Source organism: Anguilla rostrata, chromosome 1 (genome assembly GCF_018555375.3).
Source record: "Anguilla rostrata isolate EN2019 chromosome 1, ASM1855537v3, whole genome shotgun sequence".
NCBI classification, from domain to species: domain Eukaryota; kingdom Metazoa; phylum Chordata; class Actinopteri; order Anguilliformes; family Anguillidae; genus Anguilla; species Anguilla rostrata.
In genome coordinates, this window is record NC_057933.1 from 3,356,382 (window position 1) to 3,373,615 (window position 17,234).

The 17,234-nt window shown below is 48.9% G+C and overlaps 1 protein-coding gene across 1 annotated transcript in view; it reads right to left on the reverse strand.

Annotated features, from left to right (window-relative positions):
• Window positions 1-2,081: 2,081 nt before the first annotated feature.
• Window positions 2,082-17,234, reverse strand: part of fhl3a (four and a half LIM domains 3a) — a 48,198-nt gene continuing 33,045 nt past the window's right edge. Inside the window, 7 exon segments of the mRNA XM_064351997.1 lie at window positions 2,082-3,524; window positions 3,777-4,850; window positions 5,183-5,369; window positions 6,940-7,082; window positions 7,085-7,107; window positions 11,063-11,259; window positions 12,105-12,286. Coding sequence (XP_064208067.1) covers window positions 4,699-4,850; window positions 5,183-5,369; window positions 6,940-7,082; window positions 7,085-7,107; window positions 11,063-11,259; window positions 12,105-12,286 — 884 coding nt within the window. The 3' untranslated portion in view covers window positions 2,082-3,524; window positions 3,777-4,698.

Sequence of the window (17,234 nt, forward strand, 5' to 3'; positions counted from 1 at the left end):
GGGCCTCTGCTTGAGGTACCGCTCCCTGGTGTGTGTACCCCACCTCCCCTCCCCGGCCCTCCCCACTGGGACGACAACTCCACACTGACGCATGCAGGAAGGGGGGGGGTGGGGGGGTCCAGGGGTCTGTGGCCCATCTCAGTGCTCCACCGTGAACTGTGGCAGACACCCCTGTCATTAATGTTGGTGTGTGTGTGTGTATGTGCGCGTGTGTGTGTGTGTTGGGGGGTGGGGGGGTGAGGGGGTTCTGAGAATCACCCTGTTTTGCCATCAGGAGCTTGTGTGGGAACCCCCCCTCTCCTCTCTCTCTCTCTCTTCCCTCACTCATGCTTGCAGGCTGTTCTCCATAAATTTGAGTGCTGTGTGTGTGTGAGTGTGTGAGTGTGTGAGTGTGTGTACAACTGACCCCCCAGCAAAAGCAACTGCGATGAAATCCAGATGTTCAGCCCCCCCTTGAAATGCTCTCCCCCACAAACGTGTATACACACACACACACACACACACTCACACACTACCCCTACTCTCTCCCTCCTCTGTCCCCATCCTCCTCCCTCCACACCAAGCCCCTCCCCTTTCTGATTTCCATTTCCTTTTTTGGTGAAAAAATCTGAAAAAGAAGCAGGAGCTGGAAGGGGGGTGGTGGTGGGGCAGGCCTGAAGGAGAGTATATCCGGCCGTCAGCTTGTAAAGTGTGTGAGAGTGTGTGTGTGTCAGTGTGAGTGTGCGTGTGTGAGAGTGTGTGTTTCACCCAGGATGTGACACAACACATGCGTGTCCGCACTCAACACAGAAAACGTGCCCGCTGGTGGAGTGACATCATCACTAGGGGCCAGCGTGGGAAGGCTCCGTCTCCTTCACCACGAAGGAGAGCCGAACCACAGGTGTTCTGTCAGCAGCTCAGTCACTGATTGGCTGAGGAGTCCACATACCTGTGGGCTTCAAGGCCAGAGCCGACTGCCGACGGAAAGGACACTGAGTAAAACCTGCATCCCTCTCAGCCTGGAGTTTAAAAATTCCTGCTTCAGGCTCTGGTTCTCGTCCGGAAGACAAGCAGGCATCCCCCCCCCCCCTCGCAGTTTTGACTGATGTTCACTGGCTAACTCAGTTTGCCCCTGACACCACGAGGGCATGGGTTCAAGCCCCAGTTTAATTAAGAGCATCAGTCATCACCTCGTGAGGGCCTGGCAATCAGCACCTCCTGGAAGAAACGGGCTGGGGAATGTTCCAGCGGAGCAACGTCAAGCTGTCACCCGCCAGCCCGCGAGAACGTGTGAGAGCCAAGCCAGCCTCGGTTCACCGTGTTCATAACAACGGCTGCGGTGTGCGGTGTGTGCTGAGCTCATCCTATGTCCTGCAGGGGGTCGGGGGGTGGGGGGGGCTGAGCTCATCCTAAATCCTGTTCTCTGGACTCAGAGAAGCGAGGAGGGGGGCGTCAGTGGAGGGGGGGTGGAGGGGGATTCAGTGGGGGCGGGCCGGGGCCGAGACTAGATGTGAATTTCCGGTTAAGAAATTACTGGAAGCTGAGACTGCATGTTTTAGGTTTGGACCTGTTCGCAAAAACTGACAGGTCGTGCCTTGATTTGGGTCTGGCTCAACGAGAAGGTTTTGAGGGGCTGCTCACTCTGGTAAGATCGTTTAGCGACACTCGGGTTTGACCAAAGATTTATGATGTAGCAGGTCTGTCACCTTTTAAAAAATAAAATGTCTGAGATATCCCATTAAGACTTGGTGATACATTTCCATGAGTCTCTGGTCTTAATCTGAAGAATCATACAGTAAGTTTTGCTTAGCTGAAACCTACACTGTAAGGGACATTCACTAAAAATAAAATAAATAATATTTAAAAAAATAGTTACCTGCAACATGTTTTTGTCACATATATCAAAAAAATGAATTACCTTTTTTCTGCCTATGGCAATAGCAGTTATGTGTGAATTAATGCAACTGCATATAAGATGAGAACTTGAGTGACTTTTAGCAAACAGCTACAGCATTGTGGGGTAAAACAATCTGTATGCGTAAAGAACAAACAGACTTTACAAAAAGGCAACCATCTTAGGAATAAAAGTCACAAACAGAATAATTTTTCTTTTAAATTTATTCTCATAGGCTTCTATAAACAAATCATATAAAGGAACATTTTTCTTGTACAAATAAATTCTTGTTCTGTTTTGAAGTCATTCTTTTAATCATGCTCTGAAATCTAAGGCATGTTTTTTTTCTTTCTTTTCTTTCTTTTTTTTCTCTCTTTTAAGGCACAAAAAAGCATTTAAGTCAACTCTGACTTCCCAGCATCAAAATTCAAATAAAGGAATATATGTTTACTTTTATTAAAAAAAGAACTTTTCCATAGGTGACCAACTTGTAACAACAATAATTATTATCACAAATATAAAGAAAAACAACATGAATGACGTCATGCATTGCATATCATTGGTTAACATATTTGCATAATGCAGTGCAGTGACTTTGGGGCTAGCCCATTCATTCTTATCAATTATAATAATGGCTATAAAACAAAATGGTACTGCTAATAAAGATAGCATACAAAGAAGACAAGAAATAAAAGTGTAAAATAAGCATTAAGTCAATTAGCAGATAAGATTTGAATAGAAAATGTAAAAAACAAAACACCAAAATGAAAATCAATTTCAATACAGCTGTTATAAGAATAATAATTAGTGGTCATGTGACTCTATGTTACGTCGTAGCGTGCATGTTATGTGCATTGATTATGCTTCGAGAACATATTTCAACACAGTGTGCCATGCTTTGTGTGTATAAAATACGAACATCTCTCAATGCGGCTTGTTTTCTGTGCTGAAAACATCTGAAGAGAATGAACTCCAACCACCCCCAGAAGTTCCCGTTCTCTTAATCCTGCCTTTTTTTTCATTCTTCCTTCGCATTCTCTCACTATCTTACCATCATACTTTCATTTTTATTTTTTTTTTCAGTAAAAGATCATGTCTAAAAGTTCCAGGCATCCATGGCGAAAAGTCCACACATTCAGAAACTGCATCCTAAAGCAGACGTGTGAGAAATAGATCCTCAACATAACAGTGTGCTTAAAATAGGTGAATGAAACACAAATTACACAGCAAGGCTTTTGGTGCAGTGTACAGTATAAAAAATTAGGCGTGGGAACAAATCTTCATCCACTCAGACGTACAGGAATATAAACAATTTTGTGGCTGGTCGTGTGTGTCTTTGCTTCAGCAGTTTGGTGAGGCATTCGTGCAAAATCGAAGAGGTGGAAAGAGCGAAAAGTGTGTTTTGTGACAGCAAAATAAAATATTTTTTGTCCTTTTGTGGCTTGACAAAGTGTGTGTGTGTGTGTACGCGTGTGCGTGTGTGTGTGCATGTGCTGTGTGTGTATGTGTGTGCGTGCATGTGTGTGTGTGCATGAGTGCATGTGTGTGTGTATGCGCATGTATGTGTGTGTGTATGTGTGTGTGTGTGTGTGTGTGCATGTGCTGTGTGTGTGTGCGTGTGTGCAAGCGTGTGTGTTTGTGTGTGCATGTGCTGTGTGTGTGTGTGCGTGTGTGTGTGTGTGCGGTTGTGTGTGTGTCCTGTGTGTGTGCTTTGTGTGTGTTGTGTGATGTGTGTGTGTTAATGTGTGTAAATGGTAGTGTGTATGGACTGCATTTGTATGGGTTTTGTGTAAGGCGCTTTTACAACTGATGCTCTGTGTCGCCAGAGCAGTTGTGTGGATTAGGTGTCTGTGCTGAGTGGGACACTTGCTGTTCGCCAGGCGGGGTAGCTTTGTTACCTTACCCCTTCATACAGACCCTCTTGCTTTGTCGTCAATGTCTTGGCTATTTGGAAATGCATAGATGTGACTGCATCAAAGGTGGATTGGGGTATTTACATTTACCCAGGTTTCATAGTGTAACTTCTGACTGATGGCTGCAGAGGATCTTGCTCGGTGCAGAACACTCGGGACTGAATACGGCAGTAGTCGATAAAAGCGTGATTTATGGTATTTTCGAAATTTGGTGGGTGGGGGGGTTTGTCCCCAAAACTCCCTCGATTACGGTCGGGCTCAACAAGGACGACTACGGAAACCAGCCCCAGCTCACACTCTTCACGCTCCTCTTCAGTTTGGCTATCTTAACACAGCTGGGCGCTCGTTTTTGTGCTGGTGTGGCAAAGGCAGGCAGTGCTACTGGAGCTGACTGCCATTGTTTGCTGCCGGGGGCAACGAGTTTGTCAGATTCAGAGTGAAGCCTGCTTGACACACAATGGCCGCCCCGGCTCCCCTTCCCCCCCAGCTGTTTCCGTAACTCCTGTTGCAGATGAAGGGAAACCCGGGCAATCGGCACCGGCAGGATGAGGTGGGGAAGCGGGGGACTGTTTTGTGATAAGCGAGCCACGCTTCGACTGAAGGCCGCAGACTGGCAACAGCTTTGTTTTTTTTTCTTCCCCTAAACATTAAAAAAAAGGGTTTTGCTTGTGTGTAGACGCTGTGAATGTGTGTGTGTGTGTGGGTCGGGGGAAGTGTGTGATTAGTGAAATCTCTCTTTGGTACAGTAAGGAGTGTAAACACCTTCGTAAGCCTCAGTAAAACGATGAAAGGGAGCTGAGGTGCCATCAGCCAGCAGGCCTTAGTATTTTTTTTTTTTAAAGCTTTTTTTTTTTTTTTCGTTTGGTGTTAAGGCTGTGAGGTGGGCGTGGCCTCGGGGGGCGGGGGCGGGGCTTATAGGCTGCTGTTGCACTCGCGGCACAGGATCTCGTCCTGCGCGGGGAAGAAGCCGGCGCCCACGAGCGACACGGAACACCGCGAGCAGGCGAAGCACGGCTGGTGCCACTGCCGCTCCTCAAACGAGATGTACTTCCCCCCGCCGAAGCCTGCGCGGGGGGGGGGGGGGGGGGAGGGGGGGGAGGGGAGGGGGGGGGGGGAGAGAGAGAGGGAGAGAAGGGAGAAAGTGAGAGAGAGAGAGGGAGACGTGGAGATGGGGAGAGAGAGAGTGAGAGAGGGATGGAGAGAAAATTATTTAACATACATAAATAAATATATAAATGAAACGCACAGTGTAAACCCAGAACAAAAAAAAGCCACGTTTGCATACAAGGAACTTTTCCCCCCTTCTTGTCTGGTACCAATACGTCAATACCTCACACTCAGCCTAGTGGAGGAGGAGGTGGAGGGTCGCGGGGAGGTCACGGGGGGGCGGAGTCACCTGTGATTGGCTTGCTGCAGGCCTCGCACTTCTTGGCGTACAGGCTGCCGAAGCACTTGAGGCAGTAGGGGCTGTCCTCGCGGGAGGTGAAGTGCTGGCCAGCCAGCTGGACCTTGCAGCCCGTGCACACGAAGCACTCCTTGTGCCACGGCTCCTCCCGATAGGTCACGCCCCCTTTCGTCAAGACCTGCAGCGGGGGGGGGGGGAGGGCTACAGCCGTCAATCACCCTGGAACATCCATTATGACTTTAGTCTAATGTGCCCACATTCATGTGCACTTTTTAAAAATTTAATAAATTCCACAAGTGGCCCCATGTAAACGTACTGCCCTGGAAATGAGTATCAGAGGTACAGGAATCTGGTGCAAAACCTGCTTTAAAACTGTAAAAGCATTTATTAATTACATATGAGGACACGTAAATATTTATAGAAGTGTTGATGTTAAGGGTTTGTTGGCCTTCCTCAAAATAACAAACAGACATTAAAAGGAATCCAGTAATACACAAGTCTTTGATTTGTGCAAATGTCCTCCTTTAAACGGGCTTAACTATGCAAACAATTCATGCCAATTACGGACCATAAACAAACAGTTAATTAATCTCACTGTTGTCTGCAGTTGTTCTACTCGGGTTGCATAAATTAAAACATTCAAATGCTAGATAATCCAGTTATTATTCACGCTTGTTGATTAAACCAAACACATTGAAAAGGGATTAGCGTTTCCCTAAACGGGGGAACGAGGTTGCGAGATTGTGTTTTTTTTGTTGTTGTTGTTGTTGTAAGACTCTTTCTGTCTCAATCGGGAATTTTCCAGTTGCAAGACAACGGAATATCAAACAGTGTTTGCGTGATTCACCACAACAAAAGAGCAGTGTTTAGACGAAGAAAAAAAACAATTCAATTCTGATTCACAACCGTAAAATGAACGCGGACAAAAGCTGCTTTGTAGGGACCACTGGAAGCTCTGTTATTGCTCAGCTCTGGAGTTCCCAAATGTGCAGCCATGCTAGGGCTAGGAGCTAGCGTACGTTAGCAAAGGTCATTCGCCGTGACCGCCATCTTCTGGGCCAAATAAAGGGTCTCATGATACTGTCAAACAAACATGGCTGCCGCCCTGATGAATCCTTCTAGAGTGTGTATGTGTGTGTGTCTCTGTGTGTGTTAGTAGGCTGTATTGATAAAGCAGCGGTTTGGTGAATGAGGAGGCACTGGAGTGGGTACTGGCCCGTGGGCTGTATTAATAAAGCAGTAGAGGTTTGCTGAGTGAGGTGGCGTTGGGGCGGATACTGAGGGGGCACTGGGGCGGATACTGAGGGGGTACTGGTGCGGGTACTGAGGGGGTACTGGGCGGGTACTGAGGGTACTGGGCGGTACTGAGGGGGTACTGGGGCGGGTACTGAGGGGGTACTGGCGCAGGTACTGAGGGGGCACTGGGGCGGGTACTGAGGGGGCACTGGGGCGGGTACTGAGGGGGCACTGGGGCGGGTACTGAGGGGACTGGGCGGGTACTGAGGGACTGGGCGGGTACTGAGGGGGCGTACTGGGGCAGCGGTACTGAGGGGGCACTGGGGCGGTACTGAGGGGGCACTGGGCGGTACTGAGGGGGCACTGGGGCGGTACTGAGGGGGCACTGGGGCGGGTACTGAGGGCACTGGGGCGGGTACTGGGGGACTGGGGCGGGTACTGAGGGGGCACTGGGCGCGGGTACTGAGGGGCACTGGGGCGGATACTGAGGGGGCACTGGGGCGGGTACTGGCCTGCTTGCAGCGGGTGCAGCGCGGGGCGAACTTGTTCTCGTAGCAGGGCACGCAGTAGTGCTCGTCCTTGTCCGGGATGAAGGACTTGGAGCCGATTGGCTGCTCACAGCTGTGGCAGATGAAGCAGGTCTCGTGCCACGTGCTCCCCCATACTCCAGCTTCCGGTGCCTGGGGGGAGGGGAGGGATGGAGGGGGAGAGAGGGGTGGGAGAGGGGGAAGAGAGGGAGGGTGAGAAAGAGGGAGAGGGAGAAAGGGGGAGAGAAGGAGAGATGGGGTGGCAGGGGAGAGAGGGAGGGTGAGAAAGAGAGGGAGGGAGACAGACGAAGAGAGGGAGGGAGGGAGGGGGAGGTGAGGGGAAGGAGAGGGAGGGTGGGAAAGATGGGGAGAGAGACAGGTGGGAGGGAGAGAGAGAGGGATGGAGGGGGAGAGGAAAGAGGGAGAGGGAGAGAGAGGGAGGGAGAAAGGTAGAGAAAGAAGGGGAGATAGCGGTGGGAGAGGAGGAAGGGAGGGGGAGAGTGGGAGGGAGGGAAGGAGAGAAAGAGAGGGAGGGTCAAAGTAAGTGGGAGAGAGAGGGGGGGGAGAGAGGGAGGGTGAGAGTGGAAGAAAGAGAGGGAAGGGGGAGCGAGATGGGGTGAGATACAGAGAGGAAAGGAGGGGGAGAAAGTGGGGGAGAGAGAAGGAGGGAGATGGGGAGAGAAAGAGTAATGGGAGAATGAGAGGAAGATAGAGATGACTGTTATATTTGGATGTTAAACAATATGACAAAGATAAATATTTAACATTTCCTACTGCATATGTTCTGTACTGTATGTGCTGTGGGAATACTGCTCCAGCTGTTCTGCCAATGAAGTGGAAAAACAGAGAAAGAGAGAGAGAAAAAACAGAGAGAGGGAGCAAAAGAGACAGGAAGAGAGGAAAGGGGAAAGAGAGTAAAGATTATGTGCAGTGGAGCATAGTTTACATGCAGCAACTTTGAAAGAGAGAGAGAGTGTAAAAGATGGGGAAACTGAATGGAAAAAGAGGTTAAGAGTAAAGAAAAGAGAGAAAAGAATGATGAAGATGCAAGAGGGAGAGAAAACGAGAGAGAGAGACAGAGAGATAAAAACAGGAAGAAAACAAAGCACAGGAGAGAGAAACTGCATATTGACACTATGTATGCAATGTTCCCCGGCCAATCACATGGCAGTGCATTCTGAGACACTGGTGCAGCACTTGCTGATTGTGAGAGTGAGTGACAACGCCCTCAGATTGTACACAACTACACATTGAGCGAGGATGAGTGACAGGAGAGGGATCCAGTTAAAGGAGACAGCGCTCTGTGCTAATATCATTATTTGGAATCAATTCCATTTCAGTTCAGTCGAATCAGGCAATTAATTTAAATTCAACTCAATGAATTATAGAGCATTAATACTATTTTTAGATTCATGAATTGACCTGACCTGATTTCAGTGAAAGAGAACTGACCTCCCAACCCTGGTTAATGTACATAGCATACACACAAGTGCACACACACACACCCACTCACACATGCACGCACACACCCACTCACACACGTATGCACATATGGTATTAGTTGATGCTCTGTCATTTCCACAAATATAGTTACAATAATGTAATGATAAACTCAAGATAATCTCCATTCGTATGGGGACGTTCCTGTTTATTCTGGTGATTTGATCATGTCTTTTTGGCAGTGGGGCTGCTGAGGAATGCACACGTGCTGCTCATCTCCATGTACATCTGCCGCCATTTTAACAGCCTTGTTGCCCACTGTCACTGTGACAGCTGTGCTTGTTTGCCATATTAAAACGTTTCATTCTCAAACATTTAAGCCCACGGTGGCAATCTTGGCCAAGTCCTTCACTAAAAAAAAACAGAACAAAAACAAATAAATAAAAACTGACTTTTGCTCTGTGGATCTTTCCATTGAACGAAAGGAAACATTACCAATGGAGAAGTACATACAGTTCCCCCGACATTGCACATAACGACAGACTGGAGACAAACATGACATACAGAGGCGTTAGAGAGCTCTATCCAGAGGAATATAAGTAAGCTAGAGAGGAGCAAAGAGGAGAGAGAGAGATGAGAGAGAAGGTAAGAGAGTAGGGAGCAGAGGGAAGCAGAAGGTGTAGAGAGTAGGGTAGTAGAGAGAGAGAGAGAGTAAAGGAAAGGGTCAAAGAGAGAGAAAAAGATGAATTAAGGGTGTAAAGTCACACTGGGTGTAAAGCGAGGACGGTCTGCAAGGCCTCCGATTGGTCATCAACCTTGCAGGGCAGCCATCGCCGAGCAACGTGGTAGAAAATTGCGCCAAGCCATGTGATTGGTCAGATCACGTTACTCCATGGTAACAGTGGAGAGGTTGTACAGCAGAAGTATTAGGGATAGCAAAATGTTTTGTTTGCGGGTTTTTTTTAACTCCAAAAACCCAGGGAAAATCCATCGCCATTCGGTTCGCGGAGACGATGCAGACGGTTTGCACTTCCAGAAGACTCCTGGCTGGAGGACACGCCAGAGCTCTTCCCGCGACCCCCTCAACGCTCGGAAGATAGACCGCCGTCTCCTCGTCCCTCTTTCAGGAAGCTCATAAAGCACTTGAGGCCTTAGCGCCTGATTGTAAACCGCCGGGCCGGTCACAGGGGGGTCCTGTCGGCTCTGTTAGCACGGGACGTGATTTAAGATGGGGGGGAGGGGGGGAGGGGGAAGAGGTTCTGAGGAAACCCCACCTCCACCGTGATCGGCCCGAAAATCCGAGCGGCAGCGCCGCACCGCCGTGACCCGCGGGGAATCGGTCGAAATATGTCGAAAAGGAGACCCGATTTGATTTGATTGAGGCTTTTAGATTCATAAAGGGGATCGACAAAAAGTGAACTACAGGAGATTCTTCAGGTTGAGTTCCGTTAGTAGAAACGAGGGGGCATGAATGGAAATTAGCAAAAGGTAAATTCTGTACAGACGTTAGGAAGAGTTTTTTTTTTTCACGCAGAGAGTAGTCAACGTGTGGAATAGCCTGCCGGGTCACGTAGCAGAGGCAGCAGAAGTTCTGGGGATTTTCAAGACTAGGCTTGATACGGTGTTAAGATACTATCTAGTCTGCAGGTAATCAGAGCGCTAATTTAGTCAGGAAAAGGGCGAGCATTGTTGGGCTGAATGGCCGGTTCCCGCCGTTATGTTATCTTACGTTAAAAAGCACAGAGGCGTTGAAGCCTGTTCACCGTTTCGCCAAACCAGAGCAGGTGCCAGCAGTTTGCCATTCCGAATTAAGGCCTTAGAGGCGCATCGTAACGGGAAGAGACATTCGCTGGGCCCACCTAACGTTAAGAAAGCCTCCCTGTAACACTTCCAGTCCAGTGCTACTGCACCGCCAGCACGTAGCCACAAACACGTCAGCCATGTCCGGAGAACAGAATCCATGACCTAGCGTTGCAGTGCAGCGACCAAAAATCTCAGGGGTGAAAGGGTAAGAGCTAATTTCTTTATTTCTAGGGAAAGAAAGATGAAATATCCCAACCCTATGAGTAAAAATGGCAGTGTTCCGTCTGTGCTGATTTGTTATTTCAGGGCTTCTTCCCTTGGCCGCGGTTCTTTCTGGAATACTTTACGGGCTAATCTCTCCTCATCATCACACCCTGGCGCGCTGCCAGGCCCGGGGATCTGGCTGAGAGATGGCTCGTCAGGCCAAACCGCCAATTACTCTGTCACTGCTGGAGGAGGGCCATTAACTCTTCTCTCTCCCTCTCTCGTTCTCTCCCTCTCCCTCTCTCCCTCTCAATCTCTCACTCTCTTTCTTGCTTTCTCTCTTTCTTGGTCTCTCTATCTCTCACTCTGTGTCCCTCTGCCTCTCAATTCAATTCAATTCAAATGAGCTTTATTGGCATGATGTATACATATTGCCAAAGCATGAGTAACAACAAACATAAGAACAGAATGTTCCCCCTCTCTCTCTCTTTCTCTCTCTCCTCTCTGAGAGGTGATTTTAGGAGCAGTTACCCTTTGATGTGTGCCTTTGGCGGGGATTGGTAGAGTTTACAGGGCGAGGGTGGCTGGGGGTGGGGCTTGGGGAGAGGTTTTACAGGTGCGAGGGCGGGGCTGGGGGGCGGGGCTTTGGGAGGGGTTTTACAGGTGCGAGGGCGTGGCCGTACCTGGCATGACGGTCTTGTCGCAGGCCACGCACTTGGAGGAGAACTCGTTGCAGTAGCAGTCGTTGCACAGCAGCGCCTCCTCCTGGCTGGTGAAGGGCTCGTCCGCCAGCGAGCGGTCGCAGCGGAAACAGCGGAAGCAGTGCTCGTGGTAGTGCCGGTCCTCGTAGAACAGTTCCTGGGGTCAAGGGTCAAAGGTCATCGGTCATTCAATATAATCACAATGATAGAAAAAAACACAGAAACTCATAGAAATGTTAATTTTATACACTGTAACACACGTAAAACTAATTATAATTCACGTATTAATATTGTCCAGAAACTGTGTGTGTGTGAGTGTGCAGGCCTGTGTGTGAATATACTTACATACCTACAGGACCAAAGTATTCATGGTATGTATTAAACATTAGCTAAGTAATATGACATAACACACACAGTGGCAAGCCCCATTTAATATTTAACAAGATACCTCAACTGAAAGTTCTCCTCGTTTTAAAAATCACTCCACGGCTGGGTCTTTTTGGATAGAGGGAGTTTTACTTCATGCTGTAGCCGTTAAGACATTTCACTTGTTTGGAATTAGTCAGGTTCCACATTGGCACTGTTTGAATCCAGAACCACTTCCAGACCCACTGTACATTAAGCTGCTATTTAACAGTCCCCATTTAAAATGCACCTTTACAGCATCAGACAGTAAACTCCTGATTCCAATGATGACGACTGACTTTCTACCATTTGTTTCTGTTTACAAGTTCAGGGCAAAAAAAAAGCAGTGGAGAGAAGAGAGGGTGACGGGGTGATTGTTTTACAGTAAGACCGTAAGACGAAAGGTAATGAGACGGAGAGAGAGAAAGAGAAAGAGAGAGAGAGAGAGAGAGAGAGAGAGAGAGGCACTGTGCCTGTTTTTGAGAGAGAGAGCGGTGTTTTTACGGTCTCTGTTCGGGGGCGGCTGGAATGTTCCAAAGGCTGGAACGAAGCCGCCTCCCTTTTAGGCGGATTCCTATTGGCCGGCGGCCCACTCACCCTGGAGTCGTGGCCAATCAGCTCCTTGCATTCGTCGCAGGTGTTGGCGAACAGGCTGTCGTAGCAGGGAATGCAGTAGGGGCTGTCCTCTGATTGGATGTACTTGCGCCCGTACAGGGACTCCTTGCAGTTGTCGCAGTCGAATCTCTCGCTCATGTTGTTCTGCTCGCCCCGTCCTGACACTGGAACACCAAACAGACACACGCTGGGCTTTTAATGGCAGCATAAGGTGGTATAAGCTACATGGTTTTACACTGTAGGCAGGAATTCCGAAGATGCTCTTACCCAGAGTTACCCAACGGTAACAGTAGAATTCCTGCAGCATACAATTTTAAAATAAAACATCTATTTTCGTCAACATTCAAAAACTAAATTCAACCTTTCATTCAATTCACGCGCTATTGATTTCCCTGAAACCTCTTGGGGATTAGCAGCAGTGTCGTCACGCGTATTGTATTACATTTTTACATTATAGGCATTTAGCAGATGCTCTTATCCAGAGCGAGTTAATTGTACGTATTTGAACTGGGTTGAGAGCACAGAAGAAATGAGAAATGCAGTGAGACCGATTCATTCGTTTGCCTCAAAAATGTTCTGTGGCTCGTGTGTTTAAAAAAAAATCCATGTAAAATGGGGAAGGAAGTATGGTCCTGACTCACTGGACAAATGTGACTAAGCAACAAATTGGTGATGTCACTGCCAAAGAGGTCACATGCTAGGACAGGATATTACACATATTTTGCTTGTATTTGCTCAGCGTTATATGGTCCTGTCGTTGTATGGCATTTCAAATGTGAATGCGTGAGCACAAGGGCAGGAGAAGGAAGATTAGAGGAAGATCCGACCAATGGGGAGCCTTAAACTTGAGGGGGGGAGGGGGGGGGCGTGGCCTGATAACACTCAGATGAGAGGAGAGAGAAAGAAAGGACAGAGAGAAAAGAAGGAGAGAAGGAGAGATTCCCGTGCTCGAACGTGGGAAGGAAAAGGAACAGGGTTGCATGAAGCACAAACCCACGCACACTTATTGGCTCAACCTGTTTGAGTTCACCTGTAAATATTTATGAAGCGCGTGAATCTGCAGTGGCGACCGGACCACCTACTGAGTGGGAGAGGTAGCAGGGTACCAACCCCGAAATCACATCAACACACCGCAGGCAAGAAGATGTGTACGTGTGTGGAGAACATGACAAAGGAAAGGTGTGTGTATGTGCGTGTGCGCGTGTGTAAATGTAAGAGTATGTGTGTGTACGACAATGGAAGAAGTGTGTGTGTGTGTGTGTGTATGTGTGTGTGGAAATGTAAGAGTATGTGTGTGTGTGTGTACGACAATGGGAGAAGTGTATGTGTGTGTGCGTGTGTGTGTGAGAGAGAGAGAGTATGGGTGTGTATGAAAATGGGAGAAAGAGCATGTGTGTGTGTGTGTGTGTTTACATAGTGTACCTCTGTGATACTGGTATTTATGAATACCACAGCGTACAGTGTGACCCTCTTCACAAAGTCATTTTTGAAAGTGCTATTTGGATAACACAGCAGACCACATCATTTGTCATATTTGTACAATGTTGATGCAACACTGTGGCAGCATTATCAGGTTGCTGTAACATTACGGGGACCTTGCCAAAGAGCCACCCGTTCAGCTGGGACATTTCTTACACACAGAACACAGCATAACACTAATAATTACATCCCGGGCTATAATCAATACCGTGTAAAGTATGGTGCATGTAAATGCAGGCCACGCAGGTTCCCGGGGTTCAGCCCCCGAACTCCCCTCATTGTGAGGCCCCATGAGGGCTGCGGGCCGCTCAGGCCCAGGAAGGCCGCTGCGAAGCTTTCAGCAGCCTGCCCCAGGACAGCTGGGAACGCTCCGGGCCCACAGATGCCAAACCCAGATACACACGTTTGCACAAACACATGTTTGCTAGGGCCGCATTTTTCTGCTTCTCTGTGTCGCGTTTGAATGTCAGAGATGAAGACAGGGGGGGCTAGCAGGGGGGCCCAGGCAGTTTGATGGGAAAATCAAATCCCAATGGTAACCCCCCCCCCCTTTCCCCTCCTCCCCATCAACCCTCTCACCCCCCCGCCCCCCATGGCTCGGACAGGAACAGCACGGACGATGACATCAGAGACAACCCGAGAGGTGATTGAACCCAGAATCTGGGAACGACAACAGATCTGATTGGGGGGTGGAGGGGTGGGGGGTGTGAGGAGGGTGGAGGGGAATAGGAGGGGATGGGGGGGGGGTGGGAGGGAATGGCGGGGCCGAGGGTATTGCTCACTGAATGAAAAAACAGATTCTCATAGCTGTTGCACACGATGTACGAGCAACCTCAGAGTGGCAGAAGGTCCATTGACCCATCTATGTTTGGAACCAGGAAGTCCCTGGTTTGGCAGCCCTATGGTCTGTCACTGGGCACTCAGGCCCCTCCCAACTACACTAAGGGCACGAAAGGGAGCCGGGAAGGGCGTGGCGTCGCCGCTTGTGCCGCTGCGTCAGGGCGGGCAGGCTGGCAGCCCCTCCCGGTCTCCTCCCGTCATGTGCCTTCTACTGTCTGCTGTGTTAACCCCTCCCCCCAGAACTCCCATAATGCTCTACTAAACTTCAAACAGCCTGCTGCTCGATTTCTGCTGGAAATCCCCCCAGGTCTACTCTCCTCCTGTGCAGCAGCAGGAGGGGGGGGCACGGGGGGGGGGGTGGCGAGGCTGAATACTGAAATGTGTGTTTGGTTAAGGAGACACTTTGCACCCCATCCCCCCGCCCCCATAACATCAAAGCCAGGCTGGTGTGAGCTGCATGTTTGTGACTTCTGCATTTCATAAAAAGATGAAAAAAACCCCACAAAAAAACAGGATAAATGTCAGCAGGGAGAGAACAGTCACCATGCTCCAAAGAATCATGAAAATGCATCAACACATTAACACTTTTTTTTACTAAGCAAAGCAGTTTTCTCATTTCCAAATCATTGAACAGCTCTGAATATCGTCTAACAATCACCAATCAGACAGCACGACCAATCAGAGCTGAGTTCAGCACAGATAATCAAGGGCCTGATTTTCTCAGACCTTCACCACTTGCACCAACCTTTCAGCACGTAAAATAACACAAGTAACACAACCAACGATTGACGCAAAACAAAAAATACCATGACCAATCATCAAAGGTTTTGCACCTGCTAAAGGTCTTAGTAAATCAGGCCCTAAGTTTGCTAAGCAAAGCCTGAGTGTATTTGAAAATCAGAGGGACAGGACTGCCTGGACCTGCACCAACCACACAACGTCCGAAAAGCAGACTGATAAAACGCGTGGAGCATCCACAGCGTGATAATCTTCCACCAGAACAGCGGCCAGAAAGGCCATTTAATCTCTCTGTGGTTTAGGAACAAGAAACAGGGATCTTCTGTGAATCCCCCCCCCCCCCCTCCACACACACTCACACACACTCACACACACACACACACACACACACACCTTACTCACAGCACCACACGCACCGCGGGGTCGGGGGGGGGGGAGCGCGATCGCTCAGCTCATCCGGAGCGGGGCCCGGCGTAAACGCGGCGCGATCAGCGGATTAGAACAGCGACGGCACCGAGCCGCACCGCGCCGCGCCGGAGACAGGTGCGCGCGTCAAGTCTCACCTGCATTCACCTCCGTGTGCTCGACTGCGGGGTGAAGCCTGGGGTCACTAAGACTCCCGACCAATCAAACGCGGCCTTCAACAAGCTCCAGGAGCCATTTATCCACGCAGGAGGTCAGAGATAAAGTGACAAGGCAGAAAGGACACTATTATTACCTTCTGCTACTATTATTACCTTCAAACAAGCACTGATCTCAACTTGCGGCTTACTCATTTTTTCATATAATTGCCCTTCTGTTTTTCCTTCCAGGACTGAAATGCTCAGTTGTTTTTCCTTTCACAAAGACGTACTGTACGGGAGGAAGACGTGGTTGAAATGATTCCTTAAATGGCCCAAAAGTAAACATCAGAAAGTGTGAGAAAAGTGAAAATCCAAACAGAAAGAGGGGCCTAAGGGCCAATGTCATCTCTGTGTGTCTTGGAGGGCTTTCTTACTGTTCCATGAGAAAGACGATCACAACCCAGTTTTCCCACTGCTGGAAAAACACAGGCATCATGAACGAAATGGGAGGTGCTACCACGTGCCCACTGATGCTAACCAATCACTAGCGATGCTCCAGAGGGGAAATGATTTTGATTGGTTCGAACAGGTCGGTGATTGACAGCTCACTGTGGCGCCGCCCATTACGCAGGGTTTGCTTGCCTGTCGCTATGGTTACAGCCCATTCTATTTGTTTTAGCCCAGGCCCAGGCAGCGTTGCTCTGCAGGGGGCTGCTGGGAATCCTGTCCCACAGTAATCTGAGGAGAGCCGCCATTGGCTGCTTATTTTTACCCCCCCCCGAATCCCCCCCCCTCCCTGCTTCTCTCTAAAACAACGAGGGTGAGTAGTTATGAACCACCGGCGTCTTCTCTACTAAAAGAGACTTTTTGAAAAAACTTTATTAACTTCCCTTTATTAACAATAATAAAAAAGGACACCCGCAAACCACCAATACTGACACACACACAAAGAAGAATTAGAGCCTAACTCGGAGAGGTGAGGCTGATGAAGATTATCCCTGGACCATGTGACAGACCCCTGGGTCTCTGCTGCCGTCCTGGCCTAATCCCAAATGTACAAAATGGAACCATCTCCCGGTTCGGACGGTGAGATAAAACCGCTCCCTTCTCAGTTTCGGCCGATGTGTGTGGTGAGCGCTCTGGCCCAAGATGGCTGACCCCTCTATCTCACAGGTGGGCTCTACACATCGGTGGTGGATGAGGTGAGTCATCACCCCCCCCCCCCCCCCCAGATGGTAACAGTTTGTGCACACCACCCACGGCCATTCATCCCGGATGACGAAGACGCAGATGTTAGAAATGACGACTAGGGATCGAAACTGCAAAAAAAATATTAAAAAGAAGATGAAAGAGCCAAAGTGTATTTTCAAAAATCTACTTCCTTATTAACGTGTTACTGATGATCAATGCCACAGCTTCTTCTATTCTTGGAAATACATGAAAGCTGGCCTGTCCTATGAACAAAAATAGATCAGGATGAAAGAAAGAAAGC